Raw genomic sequence first — 25,219 nt, forward strand, 5'->3', positions numbered from 1 at the left:
ATTATGACTTTCAGGTATTCCAATAATTTTCAAATTATCTTTCCTAAGTCTGTTTTCCATATCAGTTGTTTTTTTCAATGAGATATTTCACATTTTCTTCTAATTTTTCATTTTTTTGGTTTTTAAGTATTGATTCCTGATTTCTGGTAAATTCATCAACCTCCCTGAATTCTATTCTTTGTCTGAAGAATTTATTCTCCTCAGAAAGTTTTCTTATCTCTTTTTCCATCTTGCCAATTTTGCTTTTTAAAGCATTCTTCTCCTCAAGAACTTTTTGAACTGTTTTATCCATTTGACCTAAGCTGTTTTTTAGCAAGCTATTTTCTTCAGCATTTTTTTGGATTTCCTTGACTAAGCTGCTGACTTCATTTTCATGTTTTTCTCCTGCATCTCTCTCCTTTCTTTTCCCAGTTTTTTCTTCTAACTACCCTCATTTGATTTTCAAAGTCTTTTTTGAGCTCTATCATAGCCTGAGCCCAATTTCTGTTTTTCTTGGAGTCTTTAGATGCAGGAGCTTGTGCTTCCTCATCTTCAGATGGAGTATTTTGATCCTTCTTGGGCTCATTTGCAAAATATTTCTCAATGGTCTTCCTCTTGTTTCTTTCTTCATTTTCCCAGCCTAAGCCTGTTTTTGGGGGGTGCTTCCTGAGCTTTTGGGACACTCCCACAAGGGTCTCAGTGTGTGAGGTTCTGTCCTCCCTCCTGGTCTGTGAATGACCATAAGCGCCCCCCCTCTGCCATGGGGCTGAGGTGGGGGGGGGGGCCTGCTGTTCTTTGGGGGGGGCCTAGACTGGGATCAGGATCTGAATGTGGTCAGAGCTCCAGAGTCCTGTTTCAGGGGCAGAGGACAGAGCTCTGCAGTCTCTCTTCACTCCCCTCCCTCAGCTCAATGGGCTCATGCCCTGGGGGCTCCTGCTTACTGGCTCCACCTGCTTCTGTTTCTGGGTCTAGGCTGCAGAAAGACCAAGCTGCTGGTTGTGTGCCCTGAGGGCTGGGCTCCACGTGCTGGCTCTGGCAGAGGTCCCCTGCTGTTCCCCCACTTTGTGCCGGTGCTCCCCAGGGTGCAGCTCAGGAGACTCCCCCGCTGCTGTGAGCTGAGGCTCCCAGCGCCCTGGGGCTGCCTCCGGGAGGCTGAAGTTCTTTGGCTCTGGTGGGCCACCCCTCTGGTGGGCCGCCCCTCTGGCCCCGGGGAGCAGAGCCTTTCTGCTCTTTTCCAAGTTACCTTGAGTAGGAGAACTGCCTCACTGGGTCCCTTTGTGGGTTCTGTCTCTCGAAAGTTTAGTTAGAGTCCTTAGTTTTTTAGTTTTTATCAGAGAGCTCCTAAGACTTGATCCCTTCATGTCTCCATTTTGGCTCCTCCCACTAAATTTCTTTTAATAAACATTTAGCCGGCTCTATATCTTTATATAGATATGCAAGGTGCTGGTCAGAAAGCCGAAATAAAAGTTAGGTATCACACAGACCCTGCACTCAAGACATTTATAAGTAGGATCCTTTCTTAGTTGTGACCTATCAAGGTCATACTCTCTTTGTCTTCTGTCAGATGGAAACCACTCATGGCTTTTTGCTTCTGTAACTTTTTAAATAAAATTACCTTGCATTCTTGAAGACTTTTTTTCACTGATATAATTAACTATGGATATTCCTCAAAGCTTATTTCTAAACTCTGTATGTATAGAATACCCTGTAAGGAGCTCATCTATTTCAATGTCTTTAGTTACCACAATATGTCATTGAAACCCAGCTTCTAATTTCCTTAATGGATGGCACATCATAGAATGGATTGAATGCTGTATTCAGAGACAGGAAGATTTGACTTTTAATCCTATTTCAGAAAGTAGATAATTGTCTGACTGAACAAGTCATGGAATGTCTCATCTGCCACAGGAAGTATTTCTGAAACCCTTTTAATTTTAGTTTATTTTAATTTTAATGATTTTCTTTATATCCAGTGGATAAATTGTTTGTACATATTTGTTTGCTTCTTGTTTCTCCCATTGTACTGTATTTTGCTTTTTTATTTCTCCAGCACTTAGCACAGTGCTACACTTAATAAATGTTTATTGACTGTCTCTGAACTTCAGTTTCCTCAACTGCTAAATTGGAAAAATAATGAAAATTTGTATCTCACAGTTTAATAGTGATTATCAGATGAAAGTAGGTAAAAGTTTGAAAAGAACCCTTAACATGCTCCATAAATTTCAGCTGTCATTTTTTTATTATCCTCAAGCATAACTAGGTAGAGTTTAATAATTAGATTCTATGCAATACTATTCAACTATATGGATAATGGGGAAATGGAGACCTTTGTCATAAACTTTCTAATCCCATGAAGTCCAGTCATTTTTTTCCCATATGTCAACACCTGGGTTGAAATTCCCTTCAGATACAGTGTTCCATATAGTATCTAGTGAGTCATGGTCAGGATCTGGTAAAAACCCTTTCTCTATTTTGCTGTGCTCAGCATTTACATGTGAGAAATAATGGGATAACATCTACTTTGAGATCTTGGGTCATTGTTTTTATGTTGGCAATTTTATGAACTTTAGGACCAGTAATCAGTTAATTGAAGAGTTGGGATCTTATAACTGTAGTCCTGAATGGGAGAATCTCTCATGGGATTAAACAATCAAGATAGTCTTTCATTGGGTTAGTTGATTACCCTGTTGAGAGTTCCATAGTTGATGTCATGGAAAACCAGTTATTTCTGAATAATTTCTTTAATGTGCATGGCCATGGCATTCTTCAATATGATTATTTCTGACTTGAAGAACTTTTCACACATTTTAGCAGTCTGTTCTGCTTGTTTGTATTTTATCTCTAGTGCTTAAAGAGATTAATAAATACTTATATATCTGTATATCTGAGTCCCTATCTGCTTATCTGTATGATGACATACTTTAAAAATTCTAAGGAATCAACAAAGAAATTAATGAATACAATTAGTAGTGTCAGTAAAGTTGTGGGCTACAAAATAATATTTCCATTCAGTATTAAAAATATAAGACAAAAAATACAAGAGGTAATAATAGAAAATGAATTCATGTTCAAAATTACTAAGAATTGCAAAGAATGGAAGCCAATCTACCAAAGCATTCTTAGAACCTTTATAGATATAGTTATAAGGTGTTCCTTGATAAAATAATGAAGTTAAACAATTGGAAGGATACTCAGGACCCTTAGCTGGGATGTATTAAAATTATAAAAATTACTGAAGTTAATTTAGTATTTTCTTCTCTCTTTGTGGGATCCTCATGAAGTTTCCCTTTAGCTGCAGGCCTCTACGGAGCAATGATTCTGTTAAATCAATTATTGGCACTACTCTTTGCTACAACTGTCATCCTCAGGTTTCTGTTTTTCCACATACATCATCAGGCATTTTGTTTGTTTTCAACCTTTACTGCTCCGACTGATTCTGCCATTGGTTCTGGAGGCCAACATTACCTCTGATGACACATCCCTCAGATTCACAAAGTTTCTTGTTAACTCCTATCCCAATAGGACTGCCAACATTCTGGCCACTTGGTAGGTCATAGTACTTCTTACTTCACTTCTCTTTAGGAAAAAAAAGTGATTGAGAAATTGTCTCCTCAAAAAGTCATTCCTTTTGTACTGAATTCAATTCTAGATTAACACCTCTTATGTTATCAGTTCTTCTGCCTCCCCAGTCAATTAGAATTTTTTTAAAATCATCCCTAGCACAAGACCCCCAAGTCATACATCACTGGAAGGAATCTTCCAAAATTCTGAATATTGCATTGGAACCAAGCAAGTAATATTTGGAAGTGCTCTGCATAACCCAGCCCTCTAGAAAGGAAGAGTAAATTCAAGTATGATCTAAGAACTTGTTCCTCTTTGTTCAGTTGGTTCATTACAATAGATTTTATGATAACCTAACATTCTTAAACATAATTTTAAAAAATTGTTGCCATTGTTGGGGATGTGGGTGGGGGAAGACAGGGATTATGGAGAAATTTTTAATGTGTTTTAATTGCTAAATCTGGAAGAGATTTTAGATCTTTTCATTCAAACACCATTAAAATATCTGTTGCAAATAGTTTTTCATTTTTGTTTTTGTTTATACCTGGACCCTAATCAAAGTGTTTCTTTACACAGAATGGGCATTTGAGGAATGCTTTTATTGAATTGAAAGTCCTCATTTATGAGTTAGGACATGGAGGTCAAGGAAACCTATATGCACTGGTTGACCCAGGTCACCTCTCTAATTAAAAAGAGAGTTGGCACATACATGTCTTCATATTTAGTACATGTTCTTTATATGACATACACATATGTAAACATATTTAGTTACCTCCTTATCAAGCAGTGGATTTTCAATGCTAGAAATAGAATAGTCATGTTACTGTGATAAATATCATAAAGAATATCTCTTTTCTAATGATATATTTCATTAACTATGTGGGAAAATCTCTGGTATCTTTTCTTTTGCCTTTCCTTTCACTAGAATCTACCAAAATGGAAACCTAACATAGGCTTATCTTCATGATAAACTACCAATTCTAAATATTTTCTTCATTTACTAGAGCAAACTGGATTGAGCCTTTGTATTATTATACTAATATCTTTGCAACAACCAGAGTATTTCATTCTGATGAAAACGCTTCATTTTCCAGCATATGTTCTCTCAGAGGCAATTTTTGTCCCAAGCACAAACCTTTTCAAAATGGTGAAAACATTGAAAAAAAAATTTAAGTCTTAGCAATGTTGTATGTCATTGTCTTGCTGTTTATTCAGGTTAAAGCCAACACTGTATACTTAAGTGACCTTATTGTTATTTTTTCATTAAAACTCTTTCTTTTGTACAAAATATCTAGTACTGGGGGGGTTTCTTTTTTCCTAGTCATAAATTCAGTAGAAAAAAATGTCGAAAGCGGCATCTTCCATAGTTTAGTGCAGTTCGATGTTTTCATGTCACATGGTTATAGCTAGGTAGATTAATAGGGAGTTCTCTCTGGAAATTTCTTTCCTGTTATTGTTCTCCCTCAGCAGTTGATGGCTAAGTTAATTCTCTTTAGTTTTGTCATGCTCTGCAGCACACATTGCCAAGCTATGATAAGCTTTAGAAGGGGAAAAAAGAAGCAATGGTGTCCATCAAAGTCTTAAACTTGCATTTTTAAACTTTGGCTTGACCTGATGTGCCATTCAAAGAGCTTCAAAAGATTATTTTTTTAAGAGAAAGGTTCAATATGTCCTGAGGCTATCGGTTTTGAGTTAAACTGGGTGAAGGAGAAATATTTTACTCATCAGCTTTGCAGTCACAGAGTTTGCCTCAGCTAGAACAAAACTGCTGAGGCATTTAGAGAAAATTAACCCCCCATCCTGGCAGCCAGATGTGACTGGTTTCTGATGAATGCACATGAGTGGGCTGAAAAATCAAGAGACTGTGAAATTCCTGTCAGGTCCGTACAGTGCAGAATGGGCTATTGACTGCTTTCTATATTTCCCTCCATCATTCTTCTTGAACACTGCCATTAATTTCCTCTGCTACTCTGACTTGTTTTTTTTTTTTACCTCCTTCTCCCCTTTAGATCATTCTGCTGCAAGAAAAGATGCATGCTGCATTACTGGAGTTCTTCAGACTGCAAACCCTCTTTAGCAAGTATGAGCTGGAACTGACCCAGGAAAGAGCTCATGGGAATATGTGTAGAGTAATACTTGTGGAGGTAGGTGATTGCAGGGAAGTAGGAAAGATCATTCTGATCTAGATTGAAAAGCAAATGATGGGTAGTGTGATGAAGCATTAAAACCATATCCCATCAGAGTTTTATAAATTTTTCACCTCTTTAATAAAGTGGAATTGCATGAAGGATGATTCAGTAAGTTAACACATACCATGCATACTTGAGAAAGAGAGAGAGAGAGAGAGAGAGAGAGAGAGAGAGAGAGAGAGAGATTGCATTTATTCCTTATAAAATTTGAAATAGATGGTTATAATTATATATATCCTTATATATATGTATATATATTTATATAGGCATATATTTATGTATATACATATATAAATTAGCTCTGCTGCTGTTACTCAGCAGTCCCATATTATTTTTAAGCTTTATGTTTGCTATGATATATATATATATATATATATATATGTATATGTTATAATCATTATGTGCTTATATTTGCCATGGTAAATATTTATTCATCTCTTAATTTATCAAAATACTTCTATTCTTATAGAGAGTATAGCTCCAGACAAGGATTAGAGATGTTTTTATGTGGAATTATAGAATTTGGAATGAAGTTCAAACAGGGATTTCCAAATGCAGACAGAAATGTAACGGGCCATCCTGCATGACTTAAGTTGTACTTCATTTTTTTTTAAAGTTGCAAAAAATGTATTCTTGATAACTATTCACTTATAAAGAGGATGTAGGCTTATAAATTAATTTGATCATCTCCTATCATAAATGATCACTCCAGATATATAATTTTCATGATACAAGTTTAAAAATAGAACTACTACTCCCTTAAAAATAAAATATTCTATTTTTAAAATTCTGTATTTAATATAACATTTTAGTGTTATAACATAGCAATTTGCTACAAAGAAAATATATTTTCTTATACTTCGGTATTAATATAATATATACAATTGATGACTTTAAGAATATTACTTTAGTCAAAATATTTGGAGTTGATTTAAATCTGATCCTCCCTGGGATTTTTTTGAAGACTTTTATTGTGGGTCAAAACTACCAAAAGGACCTATTCAAATATAGTTAATTCTCCTTCCCCAATAGAATAAATTTAAATTAAGTTAAAATTAATAAGAAAATGTAAAGATGTTTGAAGGAACATTCCTTTGAAGGTCTCAGTTAATGGCTTTTGGGATGTATTTTGGCAAATGTGTACTGCTTTTAAAAATAATACATAAAATTGTTTACTTGATTAAATCAAGTAAACAATGTTGGACTTTCATATTTAATAAATAAAATGTAGGAAAAGACTTAATTAGCAAGTAAAGAAAACAAAGTTGATCAAATTCAGGCTACAGTACATGAATACTGACAAATATGAGTGCCATGGAAAACTTTTGTACCACATTTGAAGCTCTAAGTTATGATAACTTGAATATACATAACATATTCATGTATACATGTTTGTATTGTAAGTTATTTTAATAAATTAACCATAGATGACTTTTTGACATTTGCTAGTTTATATGCTTTAATTCTTTTCTTTTAAAGGAAGACCTTTCCCCCCATAAAATGTTCCCTTTTATACAAATTCTATGAAAAAAAGAAATATATATATATATATATATATATATATATATATATATATATATATATATATATATGAATTCAGTTATGATAAACATAATGACAATTTCTGGTAATAAGAACTGAAACACTGGTAAAGAATATTTTTTGATTATCCTCTATGTACTTCATTCTAATTCCATGATGTAGCAATATGATGTTACTTGTAAAACTTGCTCTAAAATGATTCATTGTTATGCTTGTTAAAAAACACTAGAAAAGTCAGATATGAAACTATTTAGCCAGAAGTAAACTGCTGAAGCATTGGCAACAATAGCATTTTTCCAAGATGAAGTTTATGAGTTTAGGAATATACTTGGAGGATAAACTGATCTCTTTCTTCTCTCTTGTACAAATCCTCTGAATTTAGCCTGATTTAGATTGGATTTTTTAAGGTAAAAAAGTAAGAATTTCGTATTTTTAATATATCAATATGGGTTTGGGGGGCTCTATACCAAAGATAAGTAAGGCTGGATTATTTTAGAAGATATCAGGAAAATATTTTTTTCCAGAATAAAGGAAACTAGACTCTAGAGGTATAGAGTCCAAATAGAAGCAGTCATCTGTCTGAGTTCTTATGTGGCTCTTTGTTAGTAAACCTCTATTTCAGAGAAAATATGGAACATTTTGATCCATGAATTGATTCAGCAAATTTTAATTTGTTCTATAGTGTTTAATACAATACCTTAAATTTCTTTTTTATAATTAAATATTTTATTTGTTTTCCAATTATATACAATAGTAGTTTTTACCTCTCATTTCTTGGTAAGGTTTTGAGCTTTACACTATTTTCCCCTACCCTTCCTTCCCTTACCCCGCCCCCCCCCACAGAAGGCAATCTGATAATCTTTACATTGTTTCCCTATTATATATTGATTAAAATTGAATGTGTTGAGAGAAAAAATATCCCTGAGGAAAAATTAAAATATTAGAAATAGAAAAATTATGTAGTACATAAGACATTTTCCTTAAAAAATTTAAACTCCACAGTTCTTTCTCTGGATACAGATGATATTCTCCATTGCAGATACCCCAAAATTGTCCCTGATTATTACACTGATGGAATGAGTGAGTCCATTAAGGTTGATCATCACCCCATGCTGCTATTAGAGTGTACAATGTTTTTCTGTTTCTGCTCACCTTGCTCAAAATCAATTCATGCAAGTCTTTCCAAGTTTCTCTTAAATCCCATTCCTCCTGGTTTCTAATAGAACAATAGTGTTTCATAACATATTCATACACGACAATTTGCTCAGTTATTCCCCAATTGATGGACATCCCTTCGATTTCCAATTTTTTGCCACCACAAACAGTTGTTATGAATATTTTTGTACAAGTGATGCTTTTCACCCTTTTCCTATGCTCTCTTCAGGGTATAGACCCAATGCCTTGAATTTCTTAATATTTTACTGTGATATGTGTGTTAGGGGAGAGAGAATCAATACATTAAGATCTATAAGCAATATTGCTTATGGACTTCATGACAATGGTCTATATTAGCTCAGTAATTAGATACTCTGGAATCTTTCACAGGGGTTAGGGTTATAATGTATAATGTAGAAAATTTGCATAAAATATTTTGACTCTCCCTTTGTACCAGAAAAGTAGTTTGAACTATCATGGTATTAAAAATAAAATTTATTGATATGCATTATTATACATTAGGCATTTCTGAGTTTGTAAACTTTGTCTGTGTCATCTTCTGGTCTTTTATGTCATCTGTGGCTTCTTCAAAACTCCAAAATTCCCATTTAATTTCTTATGCCAAGCTGTGATATATAGAAACTGTGATGGGGAAAGTTGTGATGTGGAAGGGATATCTGTACTGAGTTCCATTCTGTAAGAGCTAATTATACAGAAAGTTATGAGCAAATTATTGAATGTTCATTTCATATATATATTTATATTTATATGTAGATGAACATGTTTAAATATAGACAGGTACTTATTGCTTAATATTTGGCATTTGCTTATTTTAAGATAGGGAGATAGATAAATGGACTTAGAAGTTTGAATAGTTAGAAAGACAATATCCATTTGTTAAGCACCAACTGTATGCCTGATACTATAGCTAGATAACCTTTAATCACTAATGATTATTTAAGAAAATAAGTATTATAGATCTGGAAAGGAGCTCCAAAGTTCATATGGTAGGGAATAATAGTTCTATTTTATAGATTAGGCAACTGAAGATCACATCAAAGTATAAAACCAAGTTATAAATCTAATAAACGATTAAGGACAGGAGAGAGAAACCCTAATAATATAGTAAAGTATTGAGCAAATAATACAGTAGGATAATAAAGAAACATGCAATTTCCCTAATTATCTCTAGTTGTTAATAAGAATCAACCAAAACACTGCTAACCAGCACAGTGAGTGAATGGTAGACATGAGGAATCAATCTATATTATTTTATCCAAAGTGGATTTTGGAACTTTTAAGTCAGAATCATAGTTTCAGAATTGTCAGAGATTTTTAGGATTATTGGTTTGGCTATTTGAGGTGATTTAGTTCAACCCTCTCATTTTACTGGTGGGAAAACTGAGACCCATAGACTATAAGGACTTATCCAAGGTCGCACAGGAAACAAGTTTACCACATCATGCTCCTTCTGTACCCTAACATATCAGAAGAGGGATTCTCTTAACTCTTCATACATACACATACACACACAATCATAAAGAAATGATTTTCAGGGGTGAGCTTTCTTAACTCACTTTCTCCATTACTTCTCAATATTAATATTATCTATTCTCATCATTATCCACTCTCTTCTTTTGGTTCCAGAAGAAGATTTTATACCTTTAATTGCATTCCTTTCCAACTCCTCTAGTAAATTAATAAATAATAAATGTTTACTTGATAAATGTTTATTGAAATGAGCTTTCTCCAATGGTCATTCCTCTCATGTGGATCTTGAGTTTCTTTCACTCTCCTGGCTTCATCTGATCTTACACTTGACTTCTCAGGCATCTTCAAACCTTAAAATCCTTCCTTAGATTTTCTATCCAAACCAGTCTCAAATCTATCACACTCCTCATATTTCCTAAATTTATTTTTAAAAGTTCTCTATATTGAATGATTCTACATCCACAGTACACATTGTATCCATAACCCTTTCAATAATGCTTCTGCCCTATCTACCACAACTCTTCCCTCAAACACCTCCCAAGTTCTATTTCATTTTTTCCTTTCTTCCTCCTTGACCTCTCTTTGGCTTTTGATACGTTCCCTCCTACTAGATATTCTCGCCTCCTTTGGCTTGAGAGAAACAACACGCTCTTGGTTCTTCCCTGTGATTCTCACTACTACATTGCTATATGCTTCACTGGATAGCCTTCATGACTCCTTTTTTTTTTAAAATTATATTTATTTAAGGCAATGGGGTTAAGAGTGACTTGTCCAAGGTCACACAGCTGGGCAATTATTAAGTGCCTGAGGTCTGATTTGAATTCAGGTCCTCCTGATTCCAGGGCTGGTGCTCTATACACTGTGCCACCTAGCTGTCCCCCTTCCTGACCTCTTCATGTAAATATTCTGTGAAGACTCTGTCCTTGCCTTCCTCATATCTTTCTATATGCTTTAAGCACTGCCTCTCTGTAGATGACTGCCAAATCCATATTCATAGTCCTGTCCATACTTGTGCAATGTAGGCTTGCTTTTTAGATACCCATTTGACTGGCATCTCAAACTCAGATCCCAAAACTATTTCCAGTTATGAATGCCAAATACTAATAAATTCATTGTCAAACTATATTGTGGCTAGGTTTACAGTAGTTCAACCAGGATAGTGAACGATCTATTAAAAAAAAAGTCAAGGGATTATTGAGTGACCTGAGTGATGTTCAAAGTGAAAGAGAAAATGAAGAAATGATTGCTATCTTCAATTTTTTTGAATGTCAATCAAATGAAAAGGGATGTAACTTATTGTTCCAGAAGGTAGAATTAGAGTGAGTGCTTAAAAGTTACAAAAGGCAGATTTTTACCTCAGTAAAAAGAAATTTCTAATAATTGAAATAATTACCTGATTAGTTAGTGAGCTTCTTACTGGATGCATTAATCTCTTCTTGGAATCATAGAGCTGGAAGATATTATAGAATAACAGATATTGAAATGGAAAGGATCTCAGAAGCTATCCAGACTAGGGGTGTCCAACCAACAAAAACCCTTCAAGGGCCACATTCAGAATTCAATACCCATTCATGAATACAATGCAACCCACAACAACAAATGCTCTGAGAGCCACAAGTTGGGCACACCTGATCTAGATTATCTTCATTTTCCAGATGAGAAAACTGAAGCTCAGTTAAAGCACTTGAGCAGCTTGTCAGTGAATGAAGGAGCATGTCAGGACTTTCTCTGGTAGAATGAGGGAGTGAGAACAATTTGTTCCAACCATAAAGACAATCATTTGGAAAGAGATCAAAGATGCCAAGACCATTCACTGCAACTTAAGCCATCACCAATCCTGACTATTGTCTTGCCACTGAACTTTGATGACTCTGGAAGAGAGTGAGGTTGATGGTTTTGTGCAACTCTGTCTCTCTTAAATCCAGTTCACTCATGAGTCATGTTTGATGTCCTTGAGCCTTTAAAAAAATAAAGGATGTCCACCAACTAGGATTCAAATCCAGATCTTCTGACTCCAAATCCAATCAGTCATTTTCTCACCACATTGCCTCCTGAGCAGAGACAAGAGGAGAGTAGGAGACTAGGTGATCTAAAATAGAATTATTTTAATTATGTACTGATGTGAATGTTAAAAGTTGTCAACCAATATAATTAAGCAGAAATATTCAAATCATCTAGAAATAAAAAATAACATTTAATAATGTCTGAAAGACTAAAGGAAGCAGTGAAAAGTCATAATTACAATAGATAAAAACCCAGCTCTAATAATATATTTTCAGAGTAGTAGCTTGGTCTCTTTACCAACATGGCAGAAAAAGAAAAAGGAATTGTAGAATACATCAATGGCTCTAAAGCTAAAATTAACTATTACAGATATTTAGGCTAAAATGATAAGATTACATTCTAATATCTATAGAGAAATTACCTATAGCTTAAATTTTCTAGCAAAAATGATTTAGAATTACATAATGCTAATGAAAAGATATTTCTAAAAGACGGTATCTTTTTATCAAGTTTGTTCAATAAAAGTGAATAATGTAAATAATGCAGCACACAAAATTTTTCTTTATCTTGGCATCTTAAAAAAAAGCATAACCATCATGACTGGTCAATATAACAAAAATTAAAATTCAAGAAAATGTGTGTAGATATATATATATATATCTCCTCTGTTAGACATGTAAAAATAGAAATGTTTGATTACTTTCAATATTTTGAAAGAATGACTAATACTAAGCTTGCAGGAGATGAAAAAAGGAAGGAGGAGTAAATCTAATCTGCTGCTTGTTAATGTTATGATGCTTCACAGAATTTTCCAGAACTGAACTATGTTTTTGTCAATTTCTACATTCCTACAAGTTCCAATAGTAGTTTGGTCACTCATCCAAAACAAGATAAGGTGGCTATGGCCTATTGCTAGAAAATAATTTAGAATTATCTGGATCCTGCCATCTGATCACCATACCCCTCTAAAACTCAAGAAGAGAATTACTGAATCAGGCAGCCCTGACTGAGAGAGACTACAAACATATTTTTAATATATTTTATTTATTTTGCTAAATATTTCCAAATCACATATAAAAATTAATATTATTTTAAAAATTTTGAGATCAAAATTCTTTTTCTTCTCCCATTTCTCCTAATTCCTTGAGAAGTTAACCAATTTGATATGTATGATCATGCAAAACCATATTTAAAATCCTTATTAGCTTTATTAGTTGCAAAAAAAGACATAGAAAAAATAAAGTAAAAAGAAGACTAGTATTCAATATATTTTCAGAGTTCATTGCTCCTCTCTCTGAACTCAAAAGATGGCATTTTTGTCATGGGTCTTTTGGAATTGTCTTGGGTCATTATCTTGATGAGTTGATCAAGTCTTTCACAGTTGAAAGTTGCTGTTACTGTATTCTATATTTTCTTAGTTTTCAATTTACTTCAGTTCATATAAATCTTCAGCTTTTTTTCTGAAACCACCCTGCTCAGCATTTCCTATAGCATAATCATACACCACAACCTGCTCAGCTATTCCCAAGTTGATGGGAATCCTTTCAATTTCCAATTCTTTCTTATTGCAAAAAAAGGAGTTACTATAAATATTTTTAAATAAATAGGTCATTTTCTCTTTTCTCTGATATCTTTAAGATGCAGACCTAGTAGTAGTAGTAGTAGTAGTAGTAGTAGTAGTAGTAGTAGTAGTAGTAGTAGTAGTAGCAGCAGCAGCAGCAGCATTCCTGGGTCAATGGCTGCCTACAGTTTTATAGTCTTTTGGATGTAGTTCCAAATGGTTCTCCTGAATAGTTGAACTAGTCTACAATTCAACCAACAATGCATTATTGTCCCATTTTTTTTCCATATTCCTCCCAACATTTGTCCTTTTTTTCTGTCAGGTTAGCCAATTTAATAGGTATGAGATGGTATCTCAGAGTTGTATTAATTTGTATTTCTTTATTCAGGGTATTTTTTTAATATGACAATTAATAGTTTCTATTTTTTCTAATGAAAACTGTCTTTTAACCATTTCTCAATTGAAAAATGGCTCTTATTTTATAAAAAAAATTCATTTTGTTTCCTATGTATTTGAGAAATTGAATCTGTTGAGAGAAAGTTGCTATAATTTTTCTGCCTAGCATACTATTTTCCTTCTAATTTTGGCTGCATTGTTTTTGTTTGTGCAAAGCTATTTAATTTCATGTATTCAGAATTATTTATTTTACTTCCCATGATCTTCTCTCTCTTGTTTGATCATAAACTTTTCTCTTGTTATAGGTTTGATGGGAATATTTTTGATCCCTTAATTTACTTATGCTGTCACCTTTTATGTCTAAATCACTTAACCATTTTAACTTATCATGGTTTATGGTGCAAGATTTGATCTATGTCTAGTTTATTTCAAACTACTTTTTAGTTTTTCCAACAATGTTCTTCAAATGTTAAGTTCTTGCCCCCAAAATTTCACTCTTTGGGTTTATCAAACACTAGATTACTAGGGTCATTTTCCATTGTAGGCTGTATACCTAAACTATTCTACTGATCCACCAACTGTATTTCTTAGCCAGTATCATATTGTTTTAATATTGATAGACCACTTTCTTTCACATTTTGAAGTTTTATTCCCTTGATATCTTGCCCTTTTATTCTTTCATATGAATATTTTAAATCATTTTTTTCTAACTCTATAAATTTTTTTGGTGGCTTAATTGCTAAAACCACTGAATTTGTAAATTAAATAGAATTGTCATTTTTATTTTATTGGTTCAATCTACCCATGAATAATTAATTTTTTTTAGTTGCTTAAACAGTCCCTGGTTTTTTCTAGGCAGGTAAACTCCCAACATTTTATATTGTTTTCAGTTGTTTAAATGGAATTTCTTTACCAATTCCTGAGTTTTGTTGGCAAATTTAGAAATACTGATGATTTTATATTAGTTTATTTTAAATTCTGCAACTTTGCTAAAGTTGTTAATTGTTTCAACTAGTTTTTGAGTTGAGTTTCTAGAGTTCTTAGTATCTGCAAAGAGTTTTGTTTCCTCATTATTTTTATTCCTTCACTTACTTTTTCTTATCTTGAAGCTATAGCTAACTTTTAAAGTACAATATTGAATAATATTGGTGATAATAGACACTCTTGAGGCTTATTTGGAATATTATATACATATATATATAAAACATTTTATTTAAAATTGATGAGCATTAATGTTCTCTCTATTCCCTCATTGGAAAAAGAAAAGAAGAAAAATTAACCTCTGTAGCAAATGTGCATAGTCAAGTGAAATAAATTTCCAAATTAGTCATAACCAAAAATGTATACTGACAAACACATACATATATACCTACACACATACATATATATATATATATATATATATATATTAAACTTAGAACAATTAAAAGTAAAAATCTTTTGCCATGATTATTTATAAGGCATATATAAACAATGTATTAAAAGTCAGAAAAATGACCTTAATATTAAATTTGTATTACCTTACCCAAAGAATTCAAATATAAAAATATTCAAATATGAAAACTTAACATATAACATACCAGAGCACAATTGAAGAAGCATGTCATCAAGAAATTATTCAACATTTTCAGAGCTTCACTAAGTGTTGGGTATAACCTGAGAATTATTGTGCAATCAAAGACATTTTAGGTCATATGCATCCTTTAATACATTGATAAACTGTTTGAATTAATGCCATCTCAATATCACAAATATTCACTAAATACCTACTATGTGTTTGTGCCTGCCTGAAGCAACTTGCATTGTAATTTTGGTATACACAAAATTTGGGGGTACACAAAAACAACCACAAAACATATACAAAGGTTTATAATTTTATATTTATCCTAAAGACAACAGAAAGATTTTTGAATTAGCTGAGTGACTGTTGTCCTACGTTTGGGGAATATCAATTTGGCAGTTGTGTGGAAGATAAATTAGAGAGGTGATTAGTAGGGAAAACAGAAGGAGACTATTGTCTTCTAATTTTGACTGCTATATAGCAAGGTAGATGTAGTACTAGACATGAAATTAGGAAGACCTGAGTTCAAATATGGCCTCAGACATTTAGTAGCTATATGACTCTGGGCAAGTCATTTAACCTTTGCCTCAGTTACCACTTTTGTAAAATTGGAGTGATAATATAACATACCTCATATATTAGGGTAGTCATGTGGTATAGTACATAGAGTACCAAACGAAGTCAGAAAGACTCAGTTTTGTGAATTCAAATCTGGCCTTAGCCAATTACTAGCTATGTCCTGGGCAAGTTATATCATCCTGTTTGCTTCAGTTTCCTCAACTATAAAATGAACTGGAGAAAGAAATGACAAACCATTCTAGTATTTTTTTGCCAAGAAAACTTGAAATGTGATTACAAAGAGTTGTCATGACTGAAATGACTCAACAATAATAATAACAAGACCCTATAGGATAGTTGTGAGGATCAAATAAGATAATATTTGTAAAATACTTTTCAAACCTTAAAGTAGAGGGGGCTTTTTGAAAAAAGAAATGTCATGCTCTTTCTAGGCTTTAGGAATATCACTTTGGCAACTATGTGGAGAACAGATTGGAATGGGGAAAGACCTGAAATTTGAAATCAACTTAGAAGTTTAGACATATATGAGAAAAATGCTTTAGAATCTAAATGTTGAGATTTAGCAAATTATCACATGTATAACGGTGAGTAAGAGAGAGGGAAGCAAGAATGACATCAAAGATATGATGCCAGAAAGTGTATGCCAAAAAGAATCTCCAACAGTAATAGAAATGTATGGAAGAAGAACACATTGAAACCATCCAGTTTCATTCAATTTGAAATATCCAATATAAAGATATGATGTAATACTGGAACTAAAATAGAGTCTAGGTTGAGATACATAAGTCTGAGATTCACATATATATGTGAGAATGATAATTGAATTCAGGGAAGTCAATGAGTTCAAGTAAGAGACTATAGAAAGAAAAGAGAATTTGAACAAGACAAGGTGGGTTACACTCATAATTAGTGCATATGAGATGATTAAAAATTTCACAAAGGAGACTTACTCTATAATCATATCTTGTATTATGATTTTAGATTACAAAAGTAGTGGAAAGGTACATTTTAAAAAATTCTTGGCATATCTTTTCCATGTGATCATTTTTTTGTCTTCCTTCCATTCATAATTAAATGGCCTTGGGATGACTTTGCTTAGTTGGAACTCTCACCAAGATTTCTTTAAACTACTTTCCCCCTCCATTGCCTCTTATAGTTTTGTGAGAAGATTCTGTCCATAATTTTCTTTCTACCATCTCTGTAAAATTTCATACATGAGTTTGCATTTTAAACTAGTTTAGTCCTTGACTGCCATGTTTCTCCGTTTGACCACCACTCCAAGTTTCCTTCTTACACAAATACATCTTTTTTAATGTCATATTCTCTTGATAGTCTTAGAGGATTTTAAGTTATGATATACTCCACTGTCTGAAGAATTAAAATGAGACTCATAGTAGAGGCACATAGTAGATATGAGTAGGTTACATATATAACCTTTGGCAAATCACTTAAATTGTGTTTGCCTAGCACTCAGAATAACATATAAATGTTTGATATCATTATCATTATCATTATTATTGAAAAGGAAGGGAATAAGTATATAAATAGATAAGTGAACTTGATCATGATATGACTTGGACTCAGGCCTTCCTGAATCCCAAGTCTAGTGTTCTGTATGCTATCTTGATGCTAATGTCATCATCATTACCATGATGTTACAAATAAGTTATACAGGAAAACCTTGTAAATGATGCTCTCAGGTAAATGTGAGTTAAAAATAAAATGCCCTAATCATTTAATGTCAAAGAAATAATTAAAGCATCAACAATATGCTTCATTTCTGTCCTTAAAAATGTCAGGAAGAAAGGAAGGAAGGAAGAGCAAAAGAAAAGGAAAGAAAAGAAAGGAAGGAAGTCAGCAAACATCAACTAAGTGCTTAACAAATATTATATAATTTGAAAAAAGAAAAGCAAGGAATTTCTCCTAAAGAGTGGGAAGACCCTCTGGTGCTGAATATTTGGAAAGATAGTGCCAGGAATCACAGAAGAAATGGATGATTTGTAACCTGCATTATTGGAGGAAATATCCACATTAATGAGACTATGCATTTGAATGTTTGAGAAATTCATATATAGTTTCTCAAATATATAAATGTAGTTATTTTAATGAATTACATTTATGTTGTTCTTTAAAGTTTACTATGTATCTTCATTCCAGTAGTCTTCTGAGGTGGGTTATACAAGTTTTTATCATTCTAGTTTTCAGGTAACTGCATGATAACTTTTCATTATGGAGCCTATTCTTTCAGTTAGGAAGCTCATAGACCTTGTTTTGATCACACAGTGAATAAATGGCAGAATTTGTAAACTAACCAAAAAAATAAGAAAAAAGGCCTCAAAATTCCAGAAATTTTTTCTATTTCAATAATTCTATTAATTTTGTTTTTTAAAGGAAATATGCTTTTTATCTTTAAAAAGTGATTCCCAAAGATCTGATTTATTCAGGTGTGATTTAGAACCAAAAGTATTATCTATTGAAATACAGACAAAACTTTATAATTAAGGCAATGGGATTGGATTCAGAGGATCTTTGAATTTAGATTTGAAAAAATCTAATCAATTCAGTCCAAGTCCCACAATCTCCTCAATTTATAGAAAAAAAAAATTGAGGTCTAGAGAGGTTAAGAAATTCATCCAAGGTAGACACTGAATCCAAAAAACTAACTCAGATTCACCCCCAGAACAGTGTCACGACTGAATAACAACCACCACCTCAAAATTTCATGCTTTTCCTATGAACTTGTTTTTTAGGGATGCATGTATTCCATAAAGTCAGAGTTGTTTTCCTTGAACTCCATTTCATAATAGAAACTTCAGTTGCTCTATATAGAGTTTTTACTAAAATATTATAGACACAAGTCAATATGTTTTTGTATCATTGTCAATAAAATATGTGTGAGAACAAGGACAGTGATTCTGGCTATGGCAAGTAGAGTATCTAGGACAAAGGGAAGGGTTTAATTGGAAAATATAGGTTCACTGATTAAAAGTTATTAACCAAATTCCAACAGTAGTTGAAAGTGTAAAAACAATACTGAAAATATAATACATTTTGACTACCTTTGGTGCTATTCCCAGTTATTAATGGAGTCATGACAGAATAACAAAAATCTGCCTAAATAAAAATATAGTGCATTTATTCTTAGGCATCATAGTTATGTATATAGATAGCTATTGTCTAGCACATCTTGTCATGAAGCTATTCTAGAGAGGTATCCTTAGTCAATATGCACTACTAGCTCACCCCAGTTCCAAGCTCATTTGTTTGGAAGATAGTGATAGCTTAAGTAATTTAATTCTCTTATTACAAACATTTGCAAAAATATGAAATAGATTTTTTTGGTGGGGGGGCAAGAGCAATTTATTCAGTATTGTCCTTCACCATAGCATATAGTACTTATTTTTAATATCAAGAAAACCATCAGTTTCATTCCAGAGTCTCTTCATCTTCAAACCCATGGAGCTGAAAAGACTCATAGAAATCATATGGTCTAAGTACTTTCTTTAATAGATGAAGAAACTGGGGCTGAGAAAAGCTAAGTGATTTTACACAGCTACTTTTTTTTTTTCCTTTTCTTTCTCCTCATCCTCACCTTCAATCTACCCCATTGGCTTGCCTTGAAAAATAGTGATTACTGGCATTTAAATAGTACTTTCTGGTTTGCAAAGCACTGTATGTGCATTGAATTATTTTACACTGTGAAGAAGGTGCTACAGTTATTATTAGCACTTTTTCAGATGACGGAACTGCAGGTCAGTGAGTCAAGTTAATTTTGCTCATGGTCACATAACTAGCGAGAACCAGAGGGAAAATTATATCTCAGATTTTGTGATTGCAAATCCAAGACTTGCCATGCTTCCTCTTAAGAAGAAGGTCTTAAATATGGCCGTTTCCTTACTCCTCCTACTTAAATCTGAGAGGTCTTTTCTGGTGATATTAATGTAAAATACCAGTGATTCAGAAAAGTGTTTGTATCATCTGTAACCCTTTTATTTGAAAATGACTCAAAAAAAAGTTGCTCTCTTCAGAATTCAAGGTAATACTATCATGATGTTAGGTGTTTTGGATACATGAAGATCAGTTATCAAGTGAGAAATGTATTTTGGCCATAGAAACTCATTAAAACTGTCTGCCAAAGTGTGAAAGTATTGGGATCTCTACTAGTAAAGGGGTACCCATATGGGCAACTTTGCAAATCTTTTAAAGTATATTAATCCATAAAATTCCACTTTTGACAAGTCACATAGAATGAGTATAAAATTCTATAGTTAATTAAGTCTACTTGATAAGTATTTATTAAATATATAAGTATTTATTAAATACCTACTATGTATTTTTGGGATTAAAAAAAGCAAATAAAAAAGTTTGCCTAGGGGCAGCTAGGTAAAACATTGGAACTGGACCTGGCATAGGGAATATCTAAAATCAAACATGTCCTTAGAGACTGGCAATGTAATGACCCTGGACAAGTCATTTAATCTCAGTTTCCATGAATATAAAATGGTGATAACAGCACCTACCTCACAAGAGTTGCTGAGAAGATCAAATGAGATGAATACTTGTAAAGCACATAGTGAAGAACCTGAAACATATAGTATGCCCTTAATAAATGTCTATTTCCTTCCTTCCTTCCTTCCTAGTCCTCACCCTCAAGGAGTCTGCATTCTTCCTGGGGGGAGGGGGGAAATGCATATTGATTAGCTAATTATCTAATTAGATATAAAATACAAAGTAAAGATTTCTATTCCTATTCTGTTCAATCCAGCATGTACATGTTTCTCAGATTTTTTTATACTTTAAAATTTTTGTATTAGGCAGATATAAATCTAGTCCTATTTTTGCTTTAACTTCAGCAAGAACAACAAAAATTGGTGTCTTATTTTTAACAAACTACAACACCCCCACATACATTATGCAGGCAAGACATTTTTCATGTGGACATCATCTTGATGTTTGGGGGGAGGGGGAGAGTTTTAAAGATACAACTTTTAAGTTTGAAAATTAGCAACTAATGGAGCATGTCCAGGAGATATTTTTCATATAACTTAGCATCGTCATTATCTAATGATGCTTTTTTGATGTGAGATTATCACAGACAAATGATTTTGAGCTCTACATACAGTTAGTGCAAAACAATACACACCATATTTGTAACTCCAGGACAATATTATGTTGCAATTAAAAAAGAAAAGTCCATTTTTTTTGCCTTAAAGTATTCTTCTCCTCAAGATTTGTGCCCTTTTTTTAGCAAATAATATAGAAGAGGAAACAAAATTATCACATACTAATTCCAGGGATCAACTTTTGTTAAGAGTCATTTTAAAAGAGATGGATTCCCCCCTAAGCAAGAACCTGATTATACTGTTTTGCACTCCTTATTTTTAATCTAATTTATGAGAAAACTTTGTTCCTAGAATTGAATACTTTAAGTTTCTCGAAAGATAGTAAAATAAATTGCATAGATGAAAAGATTTAGTATGTTTTAAATTGCTTTCTTCTGTACCATCTCTTTTACAACCTAAAGTAATATAGTAGCTTTAAAAAATGCTTTATTGAGGCAGCTAGGTGGAAAAGTGGATGGAGCACTGGCCCTGGAGTCAGGAGGACCTGAGTTCAAATGTGGCCTCAGACTCTGACTTACAGGCTATGCCACTTAAGTCCATTGTCTTACAAAATGCACAAACCCAACCAACCAAAAAAGGAAAAAAATATATAGAAAAAATGCTTTATTTAATCTTCTATGTTTATATGACAATCATTTGAATACAATCTTCCTCCACTGAATTTTCTCTTGACAAAGAAAAAGTCAAGTACAATTATCAAGCCCCTACTAAATGCTAGGCAGAAGCTCTGGGAATAAGCCAAAAAAAAAAATATATATATAAGGAGCTTATATATGAGTATAAGGGTTAGACGACATGCAAACATTTAAATGGCTACAACACAAAAAAATCCTAATACAGTGTCAATATCTCAGAGTATGCATTATTTTGCCCTTTTTAGTGATCCCAATTTGCTGCCATGAGTGAGGAATTAGACTTTATCATCTTGTTCTTTAGCTCCTTCATTAAAAAAAAATCAGAATTATTTAGCTACTTTAAAGTGAGTTCCATTTGTTCATTTATACTGATATAGTCATGATGAGTAATTATCATTTTGGTTTTGCTTTTGCCAATCAATTTTGGTCAAATTTATCCCATATTTCTCAGAATTCTTCATATTCATCATCCATTAAAACTAAATAACAATATTTCATTACACTGAGATACCATATATATTTTTTCAAACAATTCCCCAATAAGTTATCTACTTTTTATTCTATCTTGAAAAGCAAGGGTAATTATTTTAAATGAAATGTCTCTATTTTTTATAGTTTCTAGTTTTTCCTTAGCATTACATAAAGATTCTAATGATTTTTGTGTATTTTCCCCTCCTATTGTGCTAAAATTATTTATCATAGCAGCTAGCTAGTATCTTTACTAATTCTCTGGGTTTTCTAAATATTCAGTCTTTGCATCTGCAAACATATGTTTGCATATATGTACATATTTTATTTTTATTTTTATAACTAGCATTTGTATAAATATTTCTGCTAAAAGAGGGATAAAGATCCTCAAAACACTGTTCCAGATGTACTTGTAAAGCTTCTAGATTAGGTTTCTTTTATGTTTTTGCATGTTGTGGATCACTGACAATCTGTTGAAACTTATGGACAGTTCAGAATGTTTGTTGCCTGCTATATTCATAACTGGAGGAAATACTAAATTTTAGCCAAAATTTAATGAAATTGGGGCAGCTAGGTGGCACAGTAGATAGAGCACCGGCCCTGGAGTCAGGAGTTCAAATCTGACTTCAGACACTTAATAATTACCTAGCTGTGTGACTTCAGGCAAGTCACTTAACCCCATTGCCTTGCAAAAAAAAAAAAAAAAAACAAAACTTAATGAAATTAAAGATGTAGTTTTTCTCCAGTCCAAGTTAATGGACTTCTAAACTTTATCAGCAGAACTCTTAGGGTCTCATAGACTCCAAGTTAAAAAGTCCTGTCCTAGAGTTTTGCCCTCTATTATTAGTAATGCTAGCTCTGGTTTTAAACATGTATCATTACAATAAAAGACCCTTTCATGCTTATGATGTTGAGAGTTTTTAAACATGAAAAAAGTTATATTTTATCAGAAGTTTTTTCTAGTATGTATTGAAATAATCATGTGCTTTTTCTCTTTGTTATTTGTGTGATTAATAATGACAATTGTTTTTTCAATGTTAATCAATTTTTGAAAAACTAGTATAGCTCTAACTTAGTGAAAGTGAATTTTCTGGATATGTTTTTGTACTTTTTGGTGAGACCTTTATTTAAAACTTTGGTATCACTATTTATATTATAGTGATTGATCTGTAGTTCTCTTTCACTCCTTTGTCTCTCCTTGGTTTGGATTTCAAGAAAAGAATTTTTTTAAAGTGCTTTCCACTTCTGTGAGAATAACTTTTGTAGCATATGGAATTCACTTTTAAATCTATATGTCTTAGAATTGTTATTTTATTTTCCCCTTTGGGTAGCTTATTCATGACTTGTTCAATTTCCTTTTTTTAAGATTGGCTTGTTTAAGATCTGTATTTCTTGTTTTCCATGTCTCCTAAAATGTACTCAACTTCCCTTACCTTCCAGAAAAATAAGAACATAGAAAGACATACAATCCAATGAACTTAACAATCACATCAGTGATTATGAATAGTTTGAAATCAAGGAAAAAAACAAGCAAATTACTTTAAAATAATTCAATAATATAGGATAAGTAATGGGTTCAATTTTGAAAGAGATAAATAATCAGATTTTAGAATGACAACTACCTCTGCCCTGTGGCCTTTGGGACTCGTTATATTTGAAGGCATTTCTATTCATTTCTATCAGCACTTTATTTTCCTCACATTCCAATGCACACATCATGTTGTACCACAAGTTTGAAGATCAATTGTTTATAAGTACAAAGCTGCTTTTTGGCAGCCCTTCTGTTTTTGTCATTACCTGAATTAATTATGGCAGCTCAGCCCATCTCCAGGAAATGTGTTGATAGATACATCATAGATGATAAACGCATCTAGTGAACTGCTAACCATGGCTGCAGAGAAGATTATGTTATTTAAAGATACTGGTTTTAAAATTTAGACATTTAATTTAATTATCTTTTCCCAGAAGTATATAAAGAAATCAGAAACCTAGTGTGAATAACATTATCCTCATAGAAATGAAAACTTAGAAGAGCTCTCTCTTTTTTGCCACAAACTCAATAATTTTAGTTATAATCACTAACTATGTTTTTGTTTTACAGAACCAGTATGATTTGGGGGGAAAAGAGTAAAATTGCTTTTAAAGTACAAAAATAATTATGAACCACTTGAAACGTAATGTCTGTGTTTTATTTCTCATCAGAATTCATTAGTGTGTAACATCAATAATTTAGCCCATCATTTGCCAACACTGACTTGGCTCAGTAGTTCAATCATGTAACCCTGTAAACTCACTTTCCATTAAAATGAATGTTGCTGACAAAGGATAACTAAAGAGATACTTCATTTATTAACTAAAGAGATACTTCATTTATCAAAATTTTTAAATTAGGAGTTTGGGGCCACAGACGCTTAGCTGGGTGAATTATTTGAAGGAATCTTTACATGAAACCTGAAGTCTTTTTCCAATCCTATGAAGCTCCCCACAATGATAATCGCCTTTCATTTGTGTCACATGTGACTCAGAGCACACTGTTCAGAAACAGGCATAGCCACCTGCCGTGATTCAAATGACCTACCAGAATGGAAACTTGACTGCTTAGTATAAAATTATGAAATGAGCGGCAGTTTTCCTACATCCTGATTGACTCCGTCGGGCATATTTCTCACAAAACCCTATAATATCTTACATCAAACATTCTAATCTCCTAATGCTGTTCAAATTGATTTGAGGCATTAAGTAAATATATTAAAATTATTTTATGATGAGTTCAAGACTCCCCAAGATCCTCAAATTATACTTTAATACATTCAAATTCTTTATCTCTTGTTTCTGTCCTATGCCTTCCCTTTAGCTGTTAAGAAATGGGACTTCTGCTTTCCCTGTTTTGAGCAGGACAGTTTTCTTTTCCCAAAAAGATTCCTAATCTTGATGCTAGGTTAATATGAGGCTATTTTGAATGCCATTTCAATGAC

General features: G+C 32.8%; 1 protein-coding gene across 5 annotated transcripts in view; it reads left to right on the plus strand.

Annotated features, from left to right (window-relative positions):
• Positions 1 to 25,219, plus strand: part of CCDC178 (coiled-coil domain containing 178) — a 674,385-nt gene that overhangs the window by 590,887 nt on the left and 58,279 nt on the right. For all 5 annotated transcript variants that reach the window (XM_074201254.1, XM_074201258.1, XM_074201255.1 and 2 more), the window contains one exon: positions 5,550 to 5,684. In XM_074201254.1, the coding sequence (XP_074057355.1) occupies positions 5,550 to 5,684 (135 nt within the window). The remainder of the gene's footprint in view (positions 1 to 5,549; positions 5,685 to 25,219) is intronic.

This window comes from Macrotis lagotis, chromosome X (assembly GCF_037893015.1).
Source record: "Macrotis lagotis isolate mMagLag1 chromosome X, bilby.v1.9.chrom.fasta, whole genome shotgun sequence".
Classification (NCBI taxonomy): Eukaryota; Metazoa; Chordata; class Mammalia; order Peramelemorphia; family Peramelidae; genus Macrotis; species Macrotis lagotis.